Raw genomic sequence first — 20,968 nt, 5'->3', positions numbered from 1 at the left:
GGTTGCCACAGGGCTGTGGCAATAGGTTGATGCAGAACTGCTTGGACTGCACTAGGGGTTTGATACAGAACTATTTGAAGTCTGTAAATCCTTACATTGACTTTGCTGCTTAAATTTGTCATTGGAGAAGGAACTTCAGTTTAGTTTTATGTCTCACTTTCATGAGTACCAAAGAAATTAACACGCTTATCTCTGAAGTAGTTACTCTGCTGAACAACAGAAACTGCTAAACCAGAGTTCAGTAATAGATTGCATCATAACATAATCCTGAAGATAAGAGCTTTTAAAGCTTTGATCTGCCTTTTTTCATTTCCTAAATTTTCAACAGAAGCGTAGGTGCAGTTCTGCAAGGTGAGAAGTAATCTCTCTCACAGTGAGCCAATGCAGTACAGAGTGTTAAGGGTTTTTTGTTTCTTCATCAGCTTGAAAATCCTTTTCATCAAGAAGTACTGGAAAAAGTATGGAAAGGTCAAACTTGATTTACTTACTTTTACTTGCTCCAATTCAGTGAACTTTAGTTCCTGTTGGAGAAAGGGTGCAAAAGATTTAAGTAATTTAATTTAGCTTCATGTATTGTTTGCTCTGAAACAAAAGTGAAAGAAGAGACATATGATAAATTATCATACTTGCTTTTAAAGTTCTTTCTGGATTTTAAGGAATTGGCAAGTTGGAGGATCATGTAAGAAGAAAAATTACCTGATTGTGTTACTGCTACCTGAGTTGGGATTACCCTGATGATTCCAAATAGAATTGTTCATGTAGCAGTTAATATAAAAAAAAATACATTTTCCTACTGAGCTGCTGTTCATGGTGCCAGTCTGTTAAACACTTTGTTATAGGAAACATTTTTGATGATGAAGAGCATGATACCAAAGGTTGAGTTTGATAGTACTTGTCAAACGGTACTTGAAGCTCCTTGTTATTCCTTGTTATTCCGTGACACCTTTGCCGGCCTCTCCTGTGCAGAATATGCTGGGTTTGAGGTGTTTAGCTGGATGCAGCCACAACAGTTACGTGTTAATTAGTTGCCTCAAGCAACTGATTAATTGGGGACTTGTTACACAGTGAACAAGAAGAAACGATAGTGGACTCTGGTAGATTCCATCAACACCTTTTGTAAGTCAGTGTACTCAGCATGTGGTGTCCTCTTCTGGGCATTTGTAGCTTCTGTTTTCTTAGCTTCAGAATGGGAAATGTTAATCTGCATCATACTAAAATGTCCTATTTTTCTCTCTCTCTCTCTCTCTCTCTCTCCCCCGCCCCCCCCAATTATTTTTTCTTTCCCCCTACCAGCAGTCAGAGTGAAGTAACTGAAGGTTTTCTTACAGTGTTTACTTTGTGAAAGGTTTTTGTGTGGCTGCCTGGTAGGAGCCTGTTAGAGGAACCTACTCTTCATCTGTGCAGAGGGCACTAACGTCCAGCATGGGGATAACGAAAAGCTCAGGCAGAAACAGGACTGATGCTGTATGCAGGCCTGCTCTCTCCACTGGCTTTTTTAAAGCATATTCAATCAGGGTCCTGCTTTCTTTCCTGGTTTTTAATGCTACCATACCATTTTCCCAGTGTATCTTAAAAATAACAATCAGCAAGACAGGAAACCAACTTGAATGCCAGCAGTCAGGAATGACCGAATTTGCAGTCTGAAGCCTAAGTCTTTTTAACACAGTAGAGCATCTTCTATGGTCATGTCTTTGTATTTCTTTGGCAGTTGCGTCTCTGTGAGAATGGGATACAAGCTTCAACTGAAATTAAATCCTATTGCACACCTCATTGCTGTCCCCTTCAAAAGCAAAGTCTCCTACAAGCTTGAGGTATATGAAGTTCAGAAAGTTGGTGCTAAGATGATAGTAGTATTTACTTATTCCACCCTCATGTACTCGGAGATGGTAGAAGCCAATTTTGTATCATGCTTTAGGATCACCTTACTTGAGGTAGTGTGGTTCAGATTTCTAGTAACAGAGCAGTTCACCCAGGGTGGGAGTTAAAGCTTGGCAAATAGCTGTGTCGTGCTCCCAGTAACCTGTTCACACTGTTACTTACGTGAAGTAGACATCACTTTTTAAATTTCATGTTTCATATGGTACGTGCTTAAGCTAGTATAGCTTGATTCACATAGTACGTGGACTGAGATTTGCCCTTTTGACTTGATGACAGTATCTGGCTGAGATGCTTGCTCTGCTCTTGGGTGCTCACCTGTGATGTGAGAGGGTTGGGAGATCTGCTGGCGAGAGGCATGGCGCAGAAGGACATGTGCATGGGCATGTTCCGACTGTGCAATATTTTGGATTGGAAAACAGATGCAGGATTACACCCCTTCCTACTCTGTCCTGAAAAAATTCAGGATCAGTGCGTCTCAGGGATTCAGAATCAACTTGGATTTTTAAAGTATAAACTAATGCTCCCTTTACCCATCTTGCTTTTGAGCACCTTCAAATGCACGTCCCATTTCTGCTGGAGAATAAGGTCTTACATAGATTGGTGTGGAAGTTTTGTTGGATCTGTTTGGACTTAATGTTATGCCACAGCAGTGTTGTTCTCTAGGGATTAACATCACTGTGGTCAGTTGAGTCACTGGGAGCAATTTGAAGCACTTCTGCTTCCTCCATTTGGCAACCTTCCTAATCCTTTTGAGATTGCTCTTTTGTAGGAGAAGGAAAGCAAAAGAACAAAAAAAGCTTTTCACTTTTCTGGCTTTCTTTGAGTTGGTGGATTCAATCTTTCTGTTAGAGAAGTTGGTGTCAGGGTTCCCATTGACTTCAGTGGAGCATGCAGTACAAGGCCTCAAAAAACACTTTGCCATCTGTATGGGAACAGACTGCAGGAAGAAGGCTGGCAAGAAAATGTTTAGCTTCTTTTTTGGTGGGGGATGGAGCACTAAGACAGTTTGTTCTTTGGTTTACATGCTTCTGAGCTGCTTCTGTTAAAGGCACAGATGCCTATAGACAGGCCAATGACTGGGAGTGTTGTGTACATCTAGACTTGGTGCTTATATACATATTTAAGATTTGTCAGCTTTTGTCAGAACCATTCCCATGTCTGTGAGGTTCAATAGGAAGCTCTGCAGCAATGTTCGTTACCTGTTAAGTAAAAAGACTACTCAAAAGCTTTGGTCCCTGTTCTCTCCTCTGCTGTTGGACGAAGTTGGAGCCTGTGAGTAGTGGGGCTTGCTGAAAACATGCAGTGGTGGAGTGGGGGTCTGAGGGGCTCTGAGCTCCACCTCGTGTATTCTTTCTGCTCGAAAATAAACCAAGCCAGGTGGGTCTCTTGTAGTAATGCAGCAGCAGGGGGTGGGGGGTGTGTTCTGCTACAATGGTTTTCATTCTGAGAAAACAGTAATAAGGTGCTGTGATTTTACTAATAAAGAGTGCAAACTGAGTGTTCTGCAGCTGAATTGCCGTGGGAGATTTCTGTTTCAGATCTAAGACTAACTCAGTCTGTCACTACCAGTGTTGCTCCGGTGTGCGCATGCTGTCCGACGGATTGGAAGTCTGTTGGAGAAGAAGGATGGTAGGGCTTCACTATATGGTAAAGCACAGATGATGATGCATGCTTCATTTCTTGCTTTGCTTTCAAACAGGCGAGATGGTTGAGAGGTTCTCCTGTTTAAATACCCACATGGACATCCTTCATGGACTCAGGATGGCAGCTTATTTCTTTAGCAGCTACAGTATTTAGCAGAAAATTGGGATTAGTTTGATTTTCAGTCCAATTTAGCAGCTGGAAGTGAAGCACCAACCAGTCCAAACTTTGTTACAAAGACATTTGCAGGTGGCAGTTGTTACATGCCTCTCCATTCCCTTCTTTTGTCAAGTGCAATTTATGAGTAAAAGTGAATTCGAGGGGATCTGGAGAGCCATAGTACTTCTAATGGCTAATGAAAATTCCCTAATATCCTATTGGACATTAAGTAATGCTCCATGCATGTTACCAAAGACATGAGCAGTAGATCCTGTTCCATATAGATCAGAATTTGCACCATGTGTGTACGAGCTGCTTTCTCAGCAGTTTTTCTTCCTTGTGTCAACCTGCTGAGGTTTCCATTGCTTTCACACTGGAAAACTGTTCCAGATTAATAATGCAAGTGTAAACTAAAATACTGAATAAGTCCATGTGGATCTAATCAGGCTGAAGTACTTGTGTGCAGCTTATTCCACATTCAGATTGCAGTACTGAAATTGATTGTCTGAGTTTTGGAACACTGTTATTTTACAGTCTCCTATTTGAAACAGACGCATGTGAAATGTTAAAGACTAAATTAATTTCTGTCTTGGTAGTGGCTTGAAATTGTGGGTCCCTTGAGTAGATAAGGCTTCAGAAAACGCCTAAGAGACAGTTTCTATAGATGAGCTTTGACTATGAACTTCATTTAATCTGATATATAGTTAATATTGCTAACGGAAGTAAGAAATACCTGATTTATCTTCAGACATGTATTCTCTAGGTTGCTGTCCTAAGAGAGCAGTTTGCAGGCAGAATAACTATATCTGTGTGAGACAGTGGTGAGGCAGTTGACTACTGTGGACCAACTGTTCTAAGAGCTCGAATACTAAATATACTGTGTTTGTATTTTAAACCTGTAGTCTATATAATGTGTATTTCATGCACAAGCACAAGAATAATCGAAAAACATTGCTGCTTGATTTAAGAGGAAACAAAAGTGCAGTGTCATCCTAGAGCTACTGACATAATCACTGTAGGTATCCTTTCTTGAAGAACCAAGGCAGGGAAATATAAAACTGAATGCACATTCCTCTGCCATTCACAAACAAGAAATGTAACTGATCTGAATGTTTTCTACAGCTGTGCTCCCTTTAGCTTCCTTCTTCATGTTCGACTTCTTTTTATTATTATGATTTTTAAGTTCAAGCTGTATTTCAGAACATCAGGTAGTCTGTTTCTAATTTGCAGATTTCCCAGACTTTTTCTGTATTCCTTTCACTACAGAACTAAACCATGCATGGTTTCCTTGTATTCTGGATAATGGAGTACATCAGCAGTTTCAGAATATGACCTTATGTCACCACTTCACATTCTTTGTACTAGAGCCTGAAGCTGATTTCATGAAAAGGGAACTCACAGCCACGTTTGTCTCTTGGGGCATGCATACAACTGAATCTAGGCTCCTAGATTAATAAATTACCCTTTGGCTATTTCCCCAGTAAACTCAACAACGCATAAATTAATTAGATTATTAAAAGTGAGTTCCCAGGCCTGTTACTTTATGACAGTTCTTGCATGGCTCCGAAGACAACTTTGACATAAAGTAGGTAATCTTGTAAGCAGTAGAAGTTGGAAATTATCGAATAGAGGACAATTATTTTATTTCTTTTCCAAGTATAGTTTTATAGCTTTTATGCTACTGCTTAGGCATATTTTGTACTGTGATGTACTCAAGGAGCATAACTAACAACTTGGTTACAGTCACATATGTTCTGTTTCACAGACAGGTGGGAAGTTTCTTTAGGTGAAGCTCTTGAAACTAGTTCAGGTAGATAATTTGATGATTTAAAATATGTATCATAGCTCATATTTATTGATTATTTCTTTCAAAACCCAGGGAAATGGAATTTGTAGCTTTCCACATGTAGTTATTTTCAAAAAGCTATTAAATTGCTTCATTTCATACCTTTAGTAGTGCACCCCAGGTTTAGACGGAAATGGGTGGTGCAAAATCTGTTTCTTTCCCTGCTGGCCCTTGAAACACTATCATGCCTGAGGTGACATGGCGTTTCATCTTCATAATGAAAATACAGTGGCGGGTCAGACTGTTGTTTGGGGGTTTTGTTATTTGTTGTGGTGGTGTTTATTGTTTGGTTTGTTGTGTTTTGTTTGTTTTGTTTTGTGTTGGGGTTTTTTTTGTGTGTGTGTTTTGTTTTATTATTTTTTTTAATATTTGCTTTTTTTAGAATAGTCCTACTAAGGACTGCTTCTCCAACATCAGGTAGCTAAGCCGTTATTGCAGTCCCTTTGGTGCTGGTACTGTAGCCAGCACAGTTTTGTTTAAACACCTGTGTAAAACTGTGCGTTGGTTGCCTTGAACAGATTATTGTCAGTTTGTATACTGATGTCAACGTGTATTGATGCCAGCTCCTTCCTTGTGCCTTACCTTCTTCCCACTGACATGCACTGTTGGAGAGATGGTAGCCTGCAGGAGAATCTGAAAATCCCAACCCAAGCTCTCTAGTTACTTACACTGTCCCATTTTCCTTGATAGGGGGACACAGTGCTTCAGGCAACCCTTAATCCATAAAGAAGGAATGGGGTGGATGAAATCTTGTATCATGACTAAAAGAGGAGATTTTTATTTATTATCTATTTATCTATCTATCTATCTTTAATCCTGGCTGCTTGTTATTTCCCTCTTGGGAAAACAGGAGTCCATATCCTTTGTATATGATAAAAATATCCTGTTAACTTCATTAGATATTATTCCATCTCACTGCTGTAATACTTAACCTTATTCCTGCATAACTTTAATTAAAAAATATGAACATACAAGCAAACAAAAAAGGACAAAATAGAACCCTCCAAACCCCAAACTGTTAATCGCTTCTGGCGATGCCACAGAGTAAGAGGCAGATGTCATCTTCTGTGTTTGTGCTCAAGTGGAGTAAAATTGTGAACAGGCGTACGGTGGCAAGACAAAGCAGGCCTTGCTGTCTCCCTGTGAGTAAAAACTTCTGCTACAAAGAGCTAGAAGTGCTCATAGTATTTAAACCAGTAAGTGCTTAAGGTGGACAGGGAAGCAGTTTAGAAGAGACCATAAGTCCACCTGTGTTTACTCTGAGGTTTTGCAGTATGAGGAGCTGGATATGCTTCATAATTACAGGAGAGACTTTAGACACCTGATGTGGTAAGAGGAATTTGCCTGGCAGAGCTAAGTTTTTTGGTTTGGTTTCCTTATTGCATGCAAACATACTTGTGTTATAAAATGAAGGACTTGAAATGTGGTTGACCGTGCTGCTTTACTTCTGCTTTCACAGTCTTGCCTGTGTGCAGAGGAAAGCACCCAGAGAAAGCCAGTGTGCAAGTGTTAAGTCTTGAGTTAAGTCACAGGGCTCTGTGCATGAATTAGGTTGAGTAGGTTATCACACATCTGGCAGATTTTCTGAATGCTTTAATTACAAGGTAAGTAGCAGTCTTCCATGAAATTCCAGGTTAAGGCACATTAGGGATTTTTAAGAGAAGAGACTGTGTACTTGTGAAGCTTCGCATGGGTGAACCAACCCAACTGGCCACTGTACCAAAACCAGCTCACGTTTCTACCGCTGTCAGTGCCAGAATGTCCTGGGTTCAGCTGCAATAGTTATTTTTAGGTTTTTTTCTCCTTCCTAGCAGTTGGTGCAGTGCTGTGTTTTGGCTGTAGTCTGGGGACAGTGCTGATACACACCCATGTGCTAGTTGTTACTCTGATCAAGGACCACGCATAGCATGGGGTTTTTTGTGTTGGTGTGTCAAAATCTCTCTGAAGGTTGCATGACTTCCACCCTCCACCTTGCTTGGCAATGAGGCACTGGAATGGGTTGCCCAGGGAAGTTGTGAATGCTCCATCCCTGCAGGTGTTCAAGGCCAGGCTGGACAGTGCCTTGGGTGGCATGGTTTAGTGTGAGGTGTCCCTGCCCATGGGAGGGGGGTTGGAACTAGATGATCTTAGGGTCCTTTCCAACCCTTACTATTCTGTGATTCTGTAATTCAATTCAGGGGTTATGCCTGTGCCTCTAACATCTCTGTGTTTGTGCAAGAGGACTGCAGAGCTGATGTACCAGTGGTTACTGTGCTTTAGTGTTACAGTGGCTGCTGTTTTGCCTGGTTAGCCTGCAGGCCTAACCAAGAGTTATGGCTAGAGCAGGTGCACAGGAAGCAAGGGTTAAAAATCATACCTTGGGCCAGCAGCTGCTGAAGAAACAGGCAAAACTTTAGGATAGCTGGTTGAAATGGGTTGGATCATAAAGGGAATAAGCATCCATTGCCTGTGTTGTGTGCTGCATGTGTTATGTGTGTGCAATACAGTGATTGATTTTTCCTTATTTATAAATAAGAGAGCTTAAGGGAGAGTATTTCCACAAGACTGTGAGGCTCATGGGTTTGTTTTTTTTTCATGGAGGTTTTTAGTTTGAGATAATTTTTAGTCTCTAAATTACATGACTTTGCAGTACTGAGTAACAACAAGAACGAAACCAACACAAAACCCAACCAAGCAAACACAACAACAGCAAAATAAATCCCAAACAAAATCCCAGACCACCACTCTTTAAAAATTCTTGCTTCCCTAGTCCCAATTGGAATTTAAATCTTACTGAATAAAGATTGAAAATTACCTTATGCCGAGACCCTCTTCAGTAATGTAAAAAAGTGTTTGTAAAAACCAGCAATAAACTAGAATATTTTGACATGAGACATGTATAATAACTAGAACTTGCATATATCTGTCTATTTTGCAAATACAAGGCTGCAACACTGAGAACAGGGCATTTTATTCAGGGTTGGCGGTGCTTGTGTCGTTGCTGCTCATGTGATAACACTACTGCTGCAGCTGATCCGGGACAGCTGGGACTCAGCAGCATCGCTGCTCCCGAAGTCATGGATTGGAAGGCTTGCAGCGACATTGTGCATGGACCCACAGGAACAATTACTGTGTTCTCTGTGTGGACATGCCAAACACTTGAAAATGAGTTCAGCATGTCTGCTCGCTGCTGCTTTTCAGTAACATACCAATGCAGACACTGGGAAGGAGCTGTTCTTCTGTTTCTTTCTGTGTTTTGAACATGTAGGTTGCTTTCTGCCCTCTGACAGGAAAATCCTGCAGAAGGATTTTTTTTTTTTATTTACTTGAAGATACACTCTAGAAAGAAATAGAAATTGTTTTGATCCAGCTATAGTTTGTTAATTTGGAACTGAAGGCTTTTTTCATAGTTGAAGCATTATTTAGCTGTCTTTCAGATGTGCTCCCTGTCAAAGGACGTTTTCCACAAACCCTTTTAAGACCACAGTCTTCCTAAACACTTGTGGCTATGCTGTGCTCACAGTAGCTGTTCACAGACTACTTCACTGAAGTGGTAAAGAAAAATCACCTAAAACACAGAGATAAATAGTTACCTGTGTCACATCTGTGACTTTGGTTTACTGTTTTAAAAAGTGACTCATCTGATAATTTCTGTGAACAGTTCTCAATGTTAAAGTAACATGGATAGTGTAAGTATAGAATATTCGTAGTACAAAGTTTCATAGTCTAGTTGGAAGTAAACTTACTCACAGGCCAGCTTGTTTGGTTGGGCTTTTTTTCCTTTCTTGGGGAAGTGTAGGGGACAAGAGTACGAGGGAGAGTCTGTGTGTAATGCAAAGTGTATCCTAGTTTGCTTATCTTCCCCTTTCTTTAAGTAAATCAAGTCATTCAGATGATTCGAGTTGTTAAAGGTGCAACTGCTAAAGTCACCCTAATTAGTTTCTGACTATTTGCAACAGTAATTTCTTCATTTATTTTATCTGTATGAATATTCCTTGCTAGTCAGTTTTGCATTTAGTTTTTAATACAGATACTGTCACTGACTGTCTGAGACAGGTTTCAAGCAGAATGGCAGTTCGTAAATACCTGTCAGCTCTGGGGTGCATTAGCACCAGTTCTTCAATGGCACATTTCAGAGAGACTGGACATCATGCTTGCAGAGAAACTGAGCAGACTCTTGACATTGGGAGAGTAGGAGTTGAGTGTTACGATTGAATTCAGGCTGGCTTCAAAGTCTTGCTGTGCCAGGTGCTGAAGCTGAGGGTCAAGGAAGGTCTAGAAACCAAATGTGTGATCTAATTTAAGCCACGATATCATGGCTAGGTACAGCAAACAACTGAAGGATCACAGAATCCCAAGGGTTGGAAGGGACCTCAAAAGATCATGTAGTCCAACCCCCCTGCAAGAGCAGGGTAACCTAGAGTACATCACACAGGAACTTGTCCAGGTGGGCCTTGAGTATCTCCAACGTAGGAGACTCCACAACCTCCTGGGCAACCTGTTCCAGTGCTCTGTCACTCTCACAGTAAAGAAGTTTTTCCTGATGTTCACATGGAACCTATGCTCCAGTTTACACCCACTGCCCCTTGTCCTATCACTGGACATCACTGAAAAAACCTAGCTCCATCATCCTGACACCCTTTACATATTTGGAAACATTGATGAGGTCACCCCTCAGTTTCCTCTTCTCCAAGCTAAAGAGGCCCAGCGCCCTCAGCCTCTTCTCATAAGGGAGGTGTTCCACTCCCTTAATCATCTTTGTGGCTCTGCACTGGACTCTTTCAAGCAGTTCCCTGTCCTTCTTGAACTGAGGGGCCCAGAACTGGATGCAATATTCCAGATGTGGCCTCACCAAGGCAGAATAGAGGGGGAGGAGAACCTCTCTTGACCTACTAACCACACCCTTTCTAATGCACCCCAGGATGCCATTTGCCTTCTTGGCCACAAGGGCACATTGCTGGCTCATGGTCATCCTCCTATCCACCAGGACCCCCAGGTCCCTTTCCCCTTCGCTACTTTCCAGCAGGTCAGTCCCCAACCTGTACTGGTACATGGGGTTGTTCTTCCCCAGATGCAAGACTCTACACTTGCCCTTGTTGAATTTCATCAAATTTCTCCCTGCCCAACTCTCCAGCCTGTCCAGGTCTCGCTGAATGGCAGCACAGCCTTCTGGTGTGTCAGCCACTCCTCCCAGTTTAGTGTCATCAGCAAACTTGCTGAGGGTACACTCAGTTCCCTCATCCAGGTCGTTGATGAAAATATTAAACAGCATTGGTCCCAGCACCGACCCCTGAGGTCCTCCACTAGTCACAGACTTCCAGCTAGATTCTGCACCATTGACCACAACTCTCTGCCTTCTTCCTTTCAACCAGCTCTTGATCCACCTCACTACCTGATCGTCAAGCCCACACTTCCTTAGCTTATCTATGAGGATGCTGTGGGAGACAGTATCAAATGACTTACTGAAATCAAGAAAAACCACATCTACTGCTCTACCATCATTCATCCACCTAGTTACTTCCTCATAGCATAGAAGGATAAAGAAAGAGGGTAGAAGGAAATTATAGTAAGAAAAATATGTCCACTTCAGACTGATACAGGATTTTGTGCAGTTAAACTAAAACACATCTCTGATTTGGAGCAGCATTCAACCTGATGTAGTATGCACTTTGGAGAAAAAAAAAAGAAGGTGTTTAAATAAAAAATGTCAATTCATTACACGTTAATTTTGCACTTCAATTAAAAAAAAAAAATGGTTTTGCCTGTTGCCCAGGTTCTCTGCTGTTCCAAATTGATGGCAAAGATAGACACCCGTTCCTGATTATGCCTTACATTCTTTACTCTAAAATAATGTTTCTTTCTTCCTTTTTTTTAAATTAGTGTTAAGTGTAACACTACCCTGTATTTTACAAGGAGTGCATGTGCTTCTGTGTATTTGCAAGTGCATGGATATGTGTGTTTTGTACTCCATTAGTAACTCCCATCATTTGTTGTTCTGAAACTGAATCTTGATCTCTTCCCTAGGATTATTCTGCTTTTGGAATATAAAGGAAAAGATCTTTAAGTTCAAGTAGAAATAAGAATAAATCTGTATCACTGATTCCAACCATATATATTACAATAGTACTGCATGTTTTGTATTTACTTATTTCTATTGTTATTCTAATTGTGTAATAAAAAAAATGCATCAGTAAATTGAAATAGCTCCACTAAACTAGTCATCAGCTAACCTTGTAAAACTTTCAAAAATTGATTTGAAAATATGATAAAAGAAGCAATATTCTGAATGGTTGTAGTTACTCTAGATGATGAGAGGTGTAATGAATAATACCAAGAGGTGAAATACTATGGTTTTGAATGTAAATGAAAGTATCGCAGATGACTATGCCTCATGATTATGCTCAAGTATTACTTCAGGATCGCATCAAGATGTACAGAGTTCATTTGCTGTGTGTTTATGACTGTGTAGAGAAAAGCCTACTTGTATAATCATATATTGGGAGTTGAATAAAAAAGAAGTATTGCTCAGAGATTTCAGCTGAGTTTAATGCTGGTGTTTGGACCCTGGCGAAGGATTACCCTGAGAGGCTGTGGAGTCTCCATCCTGGAGATATGTAAGTGCTGTCTGGACAGCTTGAGCAGAGGAGTAGGGCCAGGGGACCTCCAGAGCTCCCTTCCACCCTCAACCAAGTGCAGTAAATCAAGACGCTCACAAGCCTTAAATTTACGAAGGTGGTTGTAAGCTTCAGGCAAGCTTGGCCATACTAAATGGACTGTGGAGTTGGGTCCTTCTGTGCAGGATATGTGATCTCACTGCTCTTCAACTCATCCTCATCCAAGTCACCCTGAGCTGTTTCCCCACCACTGGGCCTGGTATTCCAGGAGGGCCTCACCTCCCCATGCACCTGGGAGCAATGCCTGCTTCTTGCCCATAGCATGCTAGTGACTGTCATCCCCTGGCCCAGCTGGACTTTCCTGAAATGGTCTCCCCACCCAGTGTGTGTGCCTGGCATTCCCAGTGTGTGCACCCCCCTGTGTAGGCTGTGCCAGAAGGCCTCCCGGCTGGTCCTGCTTCCGCAGGTGGCAGGGGTGGCTGTGGTGGTGGTTGCATGTACGCTGCTTTGTTTGAATGTTTTCCTTGGTTATATCTTTTTGGTTTTCCTAGATTTGTTTCCAAATAATCCCTGTTCTCCTGTTAGGTAATAACATACTTGACTAGTTTATTGTCACTACTCTATCAACACCTTTGTATGCAGATAGATTAAAATGCCCTTTCTTTCCTTAAGCACATCTATGTTTGAGTCCTAAATCCATTTGTCACCAGGCTTGGTAGGGGTAAACAAGAACGCAAACAAGATTACACTAAACACTAAGTAGCCTGAGTGCAGAGGCTGTTAGATGTTTGTTTCTGAAGTTGGTGTAATAGGGGAAGCTTAGTAATGAAAATGGAAGTAAATTAAGATCAAGGTATAACTTGATTGACAGTTAAAAGTTTTAGATTATGTTGATCTCTGTTTCTTCCACTGTTTCGTTTGAAATATACTAAAGGAATTACTCTGCAAGCAAGTTACAATAACGGTGGAAGTTTGGATCTCCTGTAACTTCCTGTTCCTGCTTGCCCTAACTCTCTAGAAAGAGCAGTGGCTCATTAGGGACACTAAAAATAAATGCGAGGCTCATTTTTCTGTGCCACTAAGTAGGTCCCACTTCAATTCAGAGCAAATACCTTATGTAAGTCTAGTGAAGGGAGCTTTCCTCAGTGCATGCACACTGCTGGCATTAACCTATTGATAATGAAATCCAAAGCCTGTTTTCTCTTGTGAAGGGTGGACGGAGCTTTGTGCGAGCTGTCAAAAGAAATTAGGAGTTTAGTAACTGATGTAGAAACAGAAGAGGAGGGTTCTTTGTATTTCTTTGTCCCTGTGTGCTCTTGACAAATTCTGTTAACTACTTAGAATTCGGTCCACTGTACTAACCTGAGCCCAAAAAGGTGGGTTTGGCAAATGTAAAAAACGAAACACTGATTTCCCCCTCTCCTCTCCCAATCCTATTGTTTCAGTAAGGTTCTACAGTGGTAGTTCTCCTTAGGAAAGCAACCAAGTGTGTCTTTATTCTCACAGATCAGAATCCTATTTTCTGTCATTTTAAAGCTACCTACATGTTTCTGTGGATGCATAAATTGCTTTGGGGTGGGGTTTTTTTTCCATAATTTCTTTTTTTTTTAACATTCCAGTCAAAGCTTTGTGAGTTTGTGGTTGTTTTTTTTTACTCATCTTCACTTAAAGCATTTACTTCCTCTCTATGTGACAAGTGCTGCCTAACCCCCAGCAACGTTAAAATGTCTCTGATGAGAACATCTCAGTGACACAGTGATACATCAAGTGCGTGGTTTGTGACAGCATGCAGTATTACGTAGCTGTGGGCTGTAATTACTCAGATGTGATGTCTGCAGGCATAAGAACTTGGAAGAGTGCAGCATGATGATGCTAAAGGCATCAGAGAAAGGTCTGATTTTCTTGCATCTTGGCTTGTTAGCTCTTCAGGCAGCCATGATGCCCTGTGGTGTAATATTTATACAGTAGCCGAGGTGTGAAATTTCCTCATCATGGTGACCTCCTAATCTGTTTTGGCAGTGCTGTGACAAGAGTCAGGAGCATGAGCATGTTTGGTGGAGCTGAGAGGATCCAAGAGAAAAGAGATTGAAGAGGAAAGGGGAGCTTTCCTTGAATTTGGAGCCTTGCTGTTCCAGTTCAGAGTTCAGTATTTGAAGCAGTGGTGGAGCAGAGGGAGCAGCAAGTTCCTCTGCTTTATACAAGTACCGTAAAAATGGTGATACACTTGTCATGTGGACAATGACCACGAACCCTGGTCATCTGCTGACAAAAAGAACAAAGCAAAGCTGCAGTCTTCTGAGTGCAGGAAACTTTCACTCTTAAGCTCTGAGTTCTACTTTGTGGGCTTCCTTAAAGTGAACTGTGTCTTGCGTGCTGGGCTAATGTAGAAGGTTGCTGTCTGAAGCCTCTGCACACTTAAATTGTAGTGAGCTGAGTGTGCTGTTAAAGCTGGCAAAAAAACGTATCAGATGGCAAAGCAAAAGGTATCTGATTAAAAAATGCTGTTTTGTAATAGAAGGCAAGGTTGGCATTCAGTCTCTGTAGCATAAAGCGCATTGTTTTATGATGTTTCTTTCTATAGTAATTTTCTTGGCACTGTTACTGTGCCTGGCCTTGTTTTGTCTAGTAAGCTGTTGGTATGGGTCAGTTTTACAATTATTTTAGTGCCTTCCTATCTCTTAATCATAGAATCATAGAATAGTTAGGGTTGGAAAGGACCTTAAGATCATCAAGTTCCAACACCCCTGCCATGGCCAGGGACACCTCGCTCTAAACCATATCACCCAAGGCCTCGTCCAACCTGGCCTTGAACACTGCCAGGGATGGAGCATGCACAACCTCCCTGGGCAACCTATTCCAGTGCCTCGCTACCCTAACAGGAAAGAATTTCCTCCTTATATCCAATCTAAACTTCCCCTGTTTAAGTTTTAACCCATTGCCCCTTGTCCTATCACTACAGTCCCTAATGAAGAGTCCCTCCCCAGCTGGGCCAGGGGATGACAGTCACTAGTATGCTATGGGCAAGACACAGGCATTGCTCCCAGGTGCACTGGGGGGTAAGGCCCTCCTGGAATACCAGGCCCAGTGGTGGGGGAAACAGCTCAGGGAAGTAAGAAGCTTGACCCAAGTATTTCTAATTATGCTGTGATTACTTTCTGTTGTTACCATGCCTGTGACCCAGTCCATGTTCATTCAAAGATTACGGATCTCAAATCTGAAAAGGCTGCACTGTTGTTTATTAGTGTCTTTTAAAGTTTGACACGAGCTGCAGTTCAATAGCCTGCATCCTTCGTTTTTGCCATGATTACGTTTTAAATCTTTGGTCAGGAGAGTGCCCACTGGGATGCTGTGAGCTTGGGGGAGATAGGTGATTTGAGATAAATCCTTTTTCCTCAGGGAAAGCATTCTAAACCCTATGTTTGCAAAATCAGCCTGAGAAACTTAGGAGCATTGGGTTTAGAATCCCAAAATTCACGAAATTTCAGCCCAGCTCTCTTTACCTGGAGTCATGTTCCTTTTCTACAGGGTGTTTTTAGACCATCTCCAATTACTTATTTTTCCTCAGGCTTGTTTCTGTTTCTGTCTGTCTTTTCCACTGGCAGGTATAAGTAGACTGTAGTTTTCAGTCCACCTAAATCCTCAGGTCTGACATACTCGGAAATTGGTAAGGCTTGCTTGAGGAAAGGCAAAGGAAAACTAGTGCCTTCTGAGTATGATGTTAGGGCAGATAGACTGCCAATTCGAAAAAAAACCGAGAGCCATAGGCTGTGTTAGCAACTGCTGTGGTGCAGTGAGAGTTGGGAGTGAAGCAGCAGGGGCTGAGCATCCATGCTGGGTACACTGCGCAGGCTTCGCTTTGGTTAGCTCTAGCCTGCTGTGGCACGGAATAACTGTCTCCTAGGTGTGCTCCAGGAGCACATATTCCCATTAAGTTTTATCCATAAGGAATGTGTTTTGCATGCTTTGAAATTCTTCACAACATGAACCACAGCGTAGTGTTCAGACAGTGTCTCTCAACCAGAATGCACATGTAGAAGGTGACAGGGAGGTGGGTCTGTGCAAAAGGTCAGTAGCTCAGACCTCTTCTTGACAAAAGAGGACAGATAAGCCCTTACTGACAGTAAAATTAGAAAAGGGATAAAGGGACTGAGGGACATAAAAAACCAAATATGTGGCTTGATCAGAGCTGTGGCTTGCCAATAAATACGTCATCCAGTTTACTGGTGACATGGTTGTGGGCATAGAAGAGCATTGCGGTATTAAAAGCAGACAGGATTTTGATCTCAGCATTTAAGGAAGCTGGGGATAGGTTTATATAGGTGATGTAAACCTAAATATGAAAAACTGATTCAGCAGACTGTTAATAGTATGCAGACTGCAGTGGGATAGTATTATGATACTTGCTAAAATTATTGTAGTAACATAAAAATATGCTGTTAATTTTAGATGCATGGAGATTAGGCACAGTATATGGAGTTTTCCAAGGAGAGCAACAGCCTAGACATGGAGGAGAGGGTATCTTAGTCAACTGTAAAACCTGTTTAGCTGATCTCTAGCTTAAGCAAGCATGATCTCTAGCTTAACCAAGTTACATTTTGACAACCAGCTGTTGACCACCATAGTATTCTGAGCTGATAGCTCAGATGATGAACAAACACGCCAGTTTTCCAGGTAAGTGCACAAATGCACACCATGAAGTAAGAGCATTACTTAGCAGAAGAGGGAGACGATAGAAAAAGAGAGTATTGTATTGTGATATCCATGTTACAAATGCGTAACAGTATTGCATGACCCAGAGTGCATGCCTATGATAACATTTGTCTTTTTTACACTTCGAATGCTAGGTTTACCCCGAATTACAAATCACCAACGTTGTTGAAGCCAACCAGCCTGTTACAATCCAGAACTGGTGCAAGAGGGGATGGAAGCAGTGCAATGGTCACCCACATATTGTGGTTCCCTACAGGTGTTTGGGTGAGTGACTGAGTTTCAGTCTGTCTTGCTCTGTGGTTGTTTTTTTCCTTTTTGGTCTGTTCATGAGAAATACAGAGAATCTACATAAATATCTTTTATACCCCTGTGTTGTCATCTTCCCTGAGATGGGTTTTGCCCAGTTGTTCAGTCCTTTGGAACTGAATTAACTGGAGAGAAAATGCGCCTGCTCTTCCTGATACTATATTCATGAATGACTGCAAACCAGGTTTCTGCTTACTACCCAGTGTTGTCATTTCCCCTCTTTTTCTCCAGTAAAGACATGCATGTGTGCGCCTAATTTACTGTCTTTTTGCTTATAAACCATTACCGTTTCCCTAAATAAATAACCTTCCTCCCCCTCCCCACCCACATTGCCTTTTCAACATCTAGTAATTGGCCTCTGTTGTGGTTTAACCCCAGCCAGCAGCTAAGCCCCGCAGTTACTCTCTTACTGCCCTCACAGTGGGATATGGGAGAGAATCAGAACGATAAAAGTGAGAAGACTTAGGCAGAAATAAAGTGACAAAAGTGGGTTGAAATAAAGTCAGTTTAATAGGAAAACTAAAAGCTGTGCATGTGAGCAAAGCAAAACAAGGAATTCATTTGCTACTTCCCACTGACAGGAAGGTGCTCAGCCATCTCCAGGACAGCAGGGCTCTATCACATGTTAACAGTTACTTAGGAAGATAAATGCCATTACTCCATGCATTTTCACCTTCCTCTTTCTTTCTGCAGCTTTACATGCTGAGCGTGATACCATATGGTACAGAATATCCCTTTGGTCAGTTGGGGTCAGCTGTCCGGGCTGTGTCCCCTCCCAACTCCTTGTGCACCCCCAGCCTACCCACTGGTGGGATGGGGTGAGAAGCAGAAAAGGCCTTGCCTCTGTGTAAGCAATGCTCAGCAATAGCTAAAACATCCCTGTGTTACCAGCCCTGTTTCTAGCACAAATGCAAAACACAGCCCCGTACCAGGTACTATGGAGAGTAATACCATTATCCCAGCTAAAATCAGCTGGGTTGACTGTGAATGTCAATAGCAATCTCTTTTTATTGAAAGTAAGCAAAAATTAGATTATAAAGTCCTGTGTTTCTTTCTGCAACTTAATTTTGTAGCAGTTACTTGCTATTGTCTCCTGTATCCTGGTGCTTGGAATCAATTCACCAGTTTAAAAGGGAGGTTTGTTCCTTCATTTTTGTTTTAAACTTCTGTCAGCATTCAGAAAACAATGATATTTGCTGTTTTCATTAACATGCTAGGCATAACATTTTCTTGAGATTATTCCATGAACTATTTAAATATGTGGATTTACCACTGCCATTTAAATTGTGACGAGTTGGCTGCTTAGTTTCATGTTTAAATGCTGGAGTTCAGAGGTGGAATTTGCCCTTCTCCTAAACCAGGACAGCTAAAATGTATGGAAGGTAGTTCAGGCCAGTTATTGCATGAATTAGATAATGAAAGAAACTGAGAAAATGCACAATCTTTCTCAAATTTCTGTTAATTTTTGTGGAATAGGCGAAACACATAGCATGTTCTGTCTGATGCCCAGTTAGTGAGGGTGCCAACTTAACAAAGGTAGGACTGCAGAGTTATGTACAAACATGCTACTGCTGTGGTCAAAGGTGCCAAAAGAGCAAGTATGCAAAATCTGTACTAATTATGAGGGAAACTGTATTGTTCAGTAAAGTGTCTAGATCTCCTGTTTGTTTGGATACAAAATAGGTGTTTCTAAACCTTGAGGATATCATTGTTGATGTTACTGTAGGTAAGAATGACTAGTTTATTCTGAGGAAAAAGTGTTCTAATTAAAGACTTGGTGGGGGGAAGGGTCCGCCTCTAGTAATATGAATCCTAACTATGGGAAGGAACCTGCTGCTTTCTGAGTGTTTCCAGACTTCTGTGTAAGGCAAGCTGGTCACTTCCACCAAAAGTTTTAATGCTAAAAGGGACATGATCTGCTACCCTGTTGTTGCAGTGTTTTCTTTAGTTTTTCATAGGACAGAACTGCAGTCTTGCCTAGCTTCATGACGATATATTTGATCAGGTTCCATGGGAGTGCAATTGCACTAATCAGAGGTGTGGCAAAAGATCATCAGTCTAGTGGAACTATAAAAACTAAATTTTATTATTTATTGCATTGTCATCATAAGTAAAGCTCTGAATTATGGTCTTAGCATCTAATTTAAGATGAAAGACAATGTCATCACAAGAGCAAATGAATATAAATTGTCCATGAATAAATTTAATCTGGAAATTATACAAGGAAGTTTAGGCAAGAGTAAGGTGCTCGAACAGTTGTCTTGTAAAAGGAATAAGAAGTCTAGTAATTTAGAAGGAACTTCATACATTTATGATAGCCCTCTATGTGCAGTTCCCTGCAGGAGTGAAGAACTGGACTTGCATTTCCTCAGTTGTGGTTTTGAATGAAAAGCTATCAGTTCAGTGTCATGCCTGCTGTCTTAGGTGTAGCAAGGTAGGCTTTGTTTGCTGGAGGCAAAATATTTAAAGACATTTAAGCACCTCATGTCCATTACTGCTTTGCCTTTAGCTCCTATTTGCTATTTTAACCGCCCCCCCCAATTTTTGTGTGTAATTTCCTCATACTTGAGCTTCTGCAGTTGTGCCTCCCTCTTTTGTGTTTGTCATCCTTCTCCTATGCTGCTATTCATCTTTTGAAACAAAAGCCTTAGATACTGATGTTACCAAGAGTTTTACTGGTGGGGGGAAAGTGGCCACATGATTACTTCCACTGGAGGAACAATGGTGAGCAGGCTGTTATCTGTCATATGTCCATCAACCAACCAGCCCGCTGCTTGTTATGTATGGTTAAAGTTGGACTTCCTTGCATGTGGTGAAAGTTCATTACAGGAGGAGACTGGAGGAGTGGGTCATTTTCCCACACGTGAGGCTGGGAGTACAGCCCATCATGCAAAGTCAGGCTTGCTCAGTATGCAGCAGTGGGTGTTCATCTGTTGCGAGCAGCCCATGTTCTCTTCTCTTGTTGGCTTACTGCTTTCATAGCAGTGAAGCTGGTCATGAGGTGAACCATGAGGTGGAAAGAGTGCAAATCTTGGAGGACGGGGAAAAAAAAGTAGTGATTGGGGTTTTTAATGAAGACTGTTCATTTAATTTTCCTGTTGGACAGTTACCCTTTTGATTTATTACTCTGATTTTTCTGTAGTCTGAAAGTTGTGGTCAGATGCCTTAAATACACTTGAGTCCCTTGTAGGTGAGGGGACCTATTAGTTACCTGGGGGGTAACTAATCTTGTACCTGTGCTAACAGCTCAGTAGGAGGATACTGATTATATTAATTATCACCATAAGCAGTACATTGTCTGCCTTGGAATATTTTTCCTAAATTCTATGTGTTACAGAGTTAAGGAGTTCTGAGAGCTTTTTTTTTTTTTCTTTTTTCTGTATCTGTCTCCTGTTAGTACTTCTTCAGTGTTAAAAGACACATTTTCAAGAAGTTTAATGTTGCTGTCAGTGCTGCGTGTGGTAGCTGCTAGTGGGCAATTTCAGAAGTTGGGCACTAGCAGTGCCCATTCCTCAGTAATTTCAGTGCAAGCAGCCCCCTCATGGCAGACCACCATTAAATCCATGGACTCTGGTCAGAATTAAGATGCTGGAAGGGAGTTTGGCAGTGGGCAGCTCGTTGCAGGGTTGAGGCTTATAAATTTCACTTGGCTGTGACAGTCGCTTCCAGGATCTGGAGTCAGCTTTTGGTTTTATCTATCTTGACATTTGCTTTCCACAGAGGTGAGAAACAGCGAGCAACAGAAATGTGTCTGCTTTCAGGCCAGAGCATCTTCACAGTCCATTTGCATCCCAGTCTTCAGCCGAGGCATTCTGAGACATGTAGAGAGCATACT

General features: G+C 41.6%; 1 protein-coding gene across 5 annotated transcripts in view; it reads left to right on the top strand.

The window, feature by feature from the left end:
- APP (amyloid beta precursor protein) overlaps nt 1–20,968 on the top strand; it is a 207,962-nt gene that overhangs the window by 47,047 nt on the left and 139,947 nt on the right. For all 5 annotated transcript variants that reach the window (XM_061358980.1, XM_061358982.1, XM_061358978.1 and 2 more), the window contains exon 3: nt 16,962–17,091. In XM_061358980.1, coding sequence (XP_061214964.1) covers nt 16,962–17,091 — 130 coding nt within the window. The remainder of the gene's footprint in view (nt 1–16,961; nt 17,092–20,968) is intronic.

Source organism: Neopsephotus bourkii, unplaced genomic scaffold, assembly GCF_033783945.1.
Source record: "Neopsephotus bourkii isolate Nb327-2 ecotype Australia unplaced genomic scaffold, CSIRO-AGI_Nbou_v1 NB_962, whole genome shotgun sequence".
Lineage (NCBI taxonomy): Eukaryota > Metazoa > Chordata > Aves > Psittaciformes > Psittacidae > Neopsephotus > Neopsephotus bourkii.
This window is presented reverse-complemented; position numbering and strand designations above follow the sequence as displayed.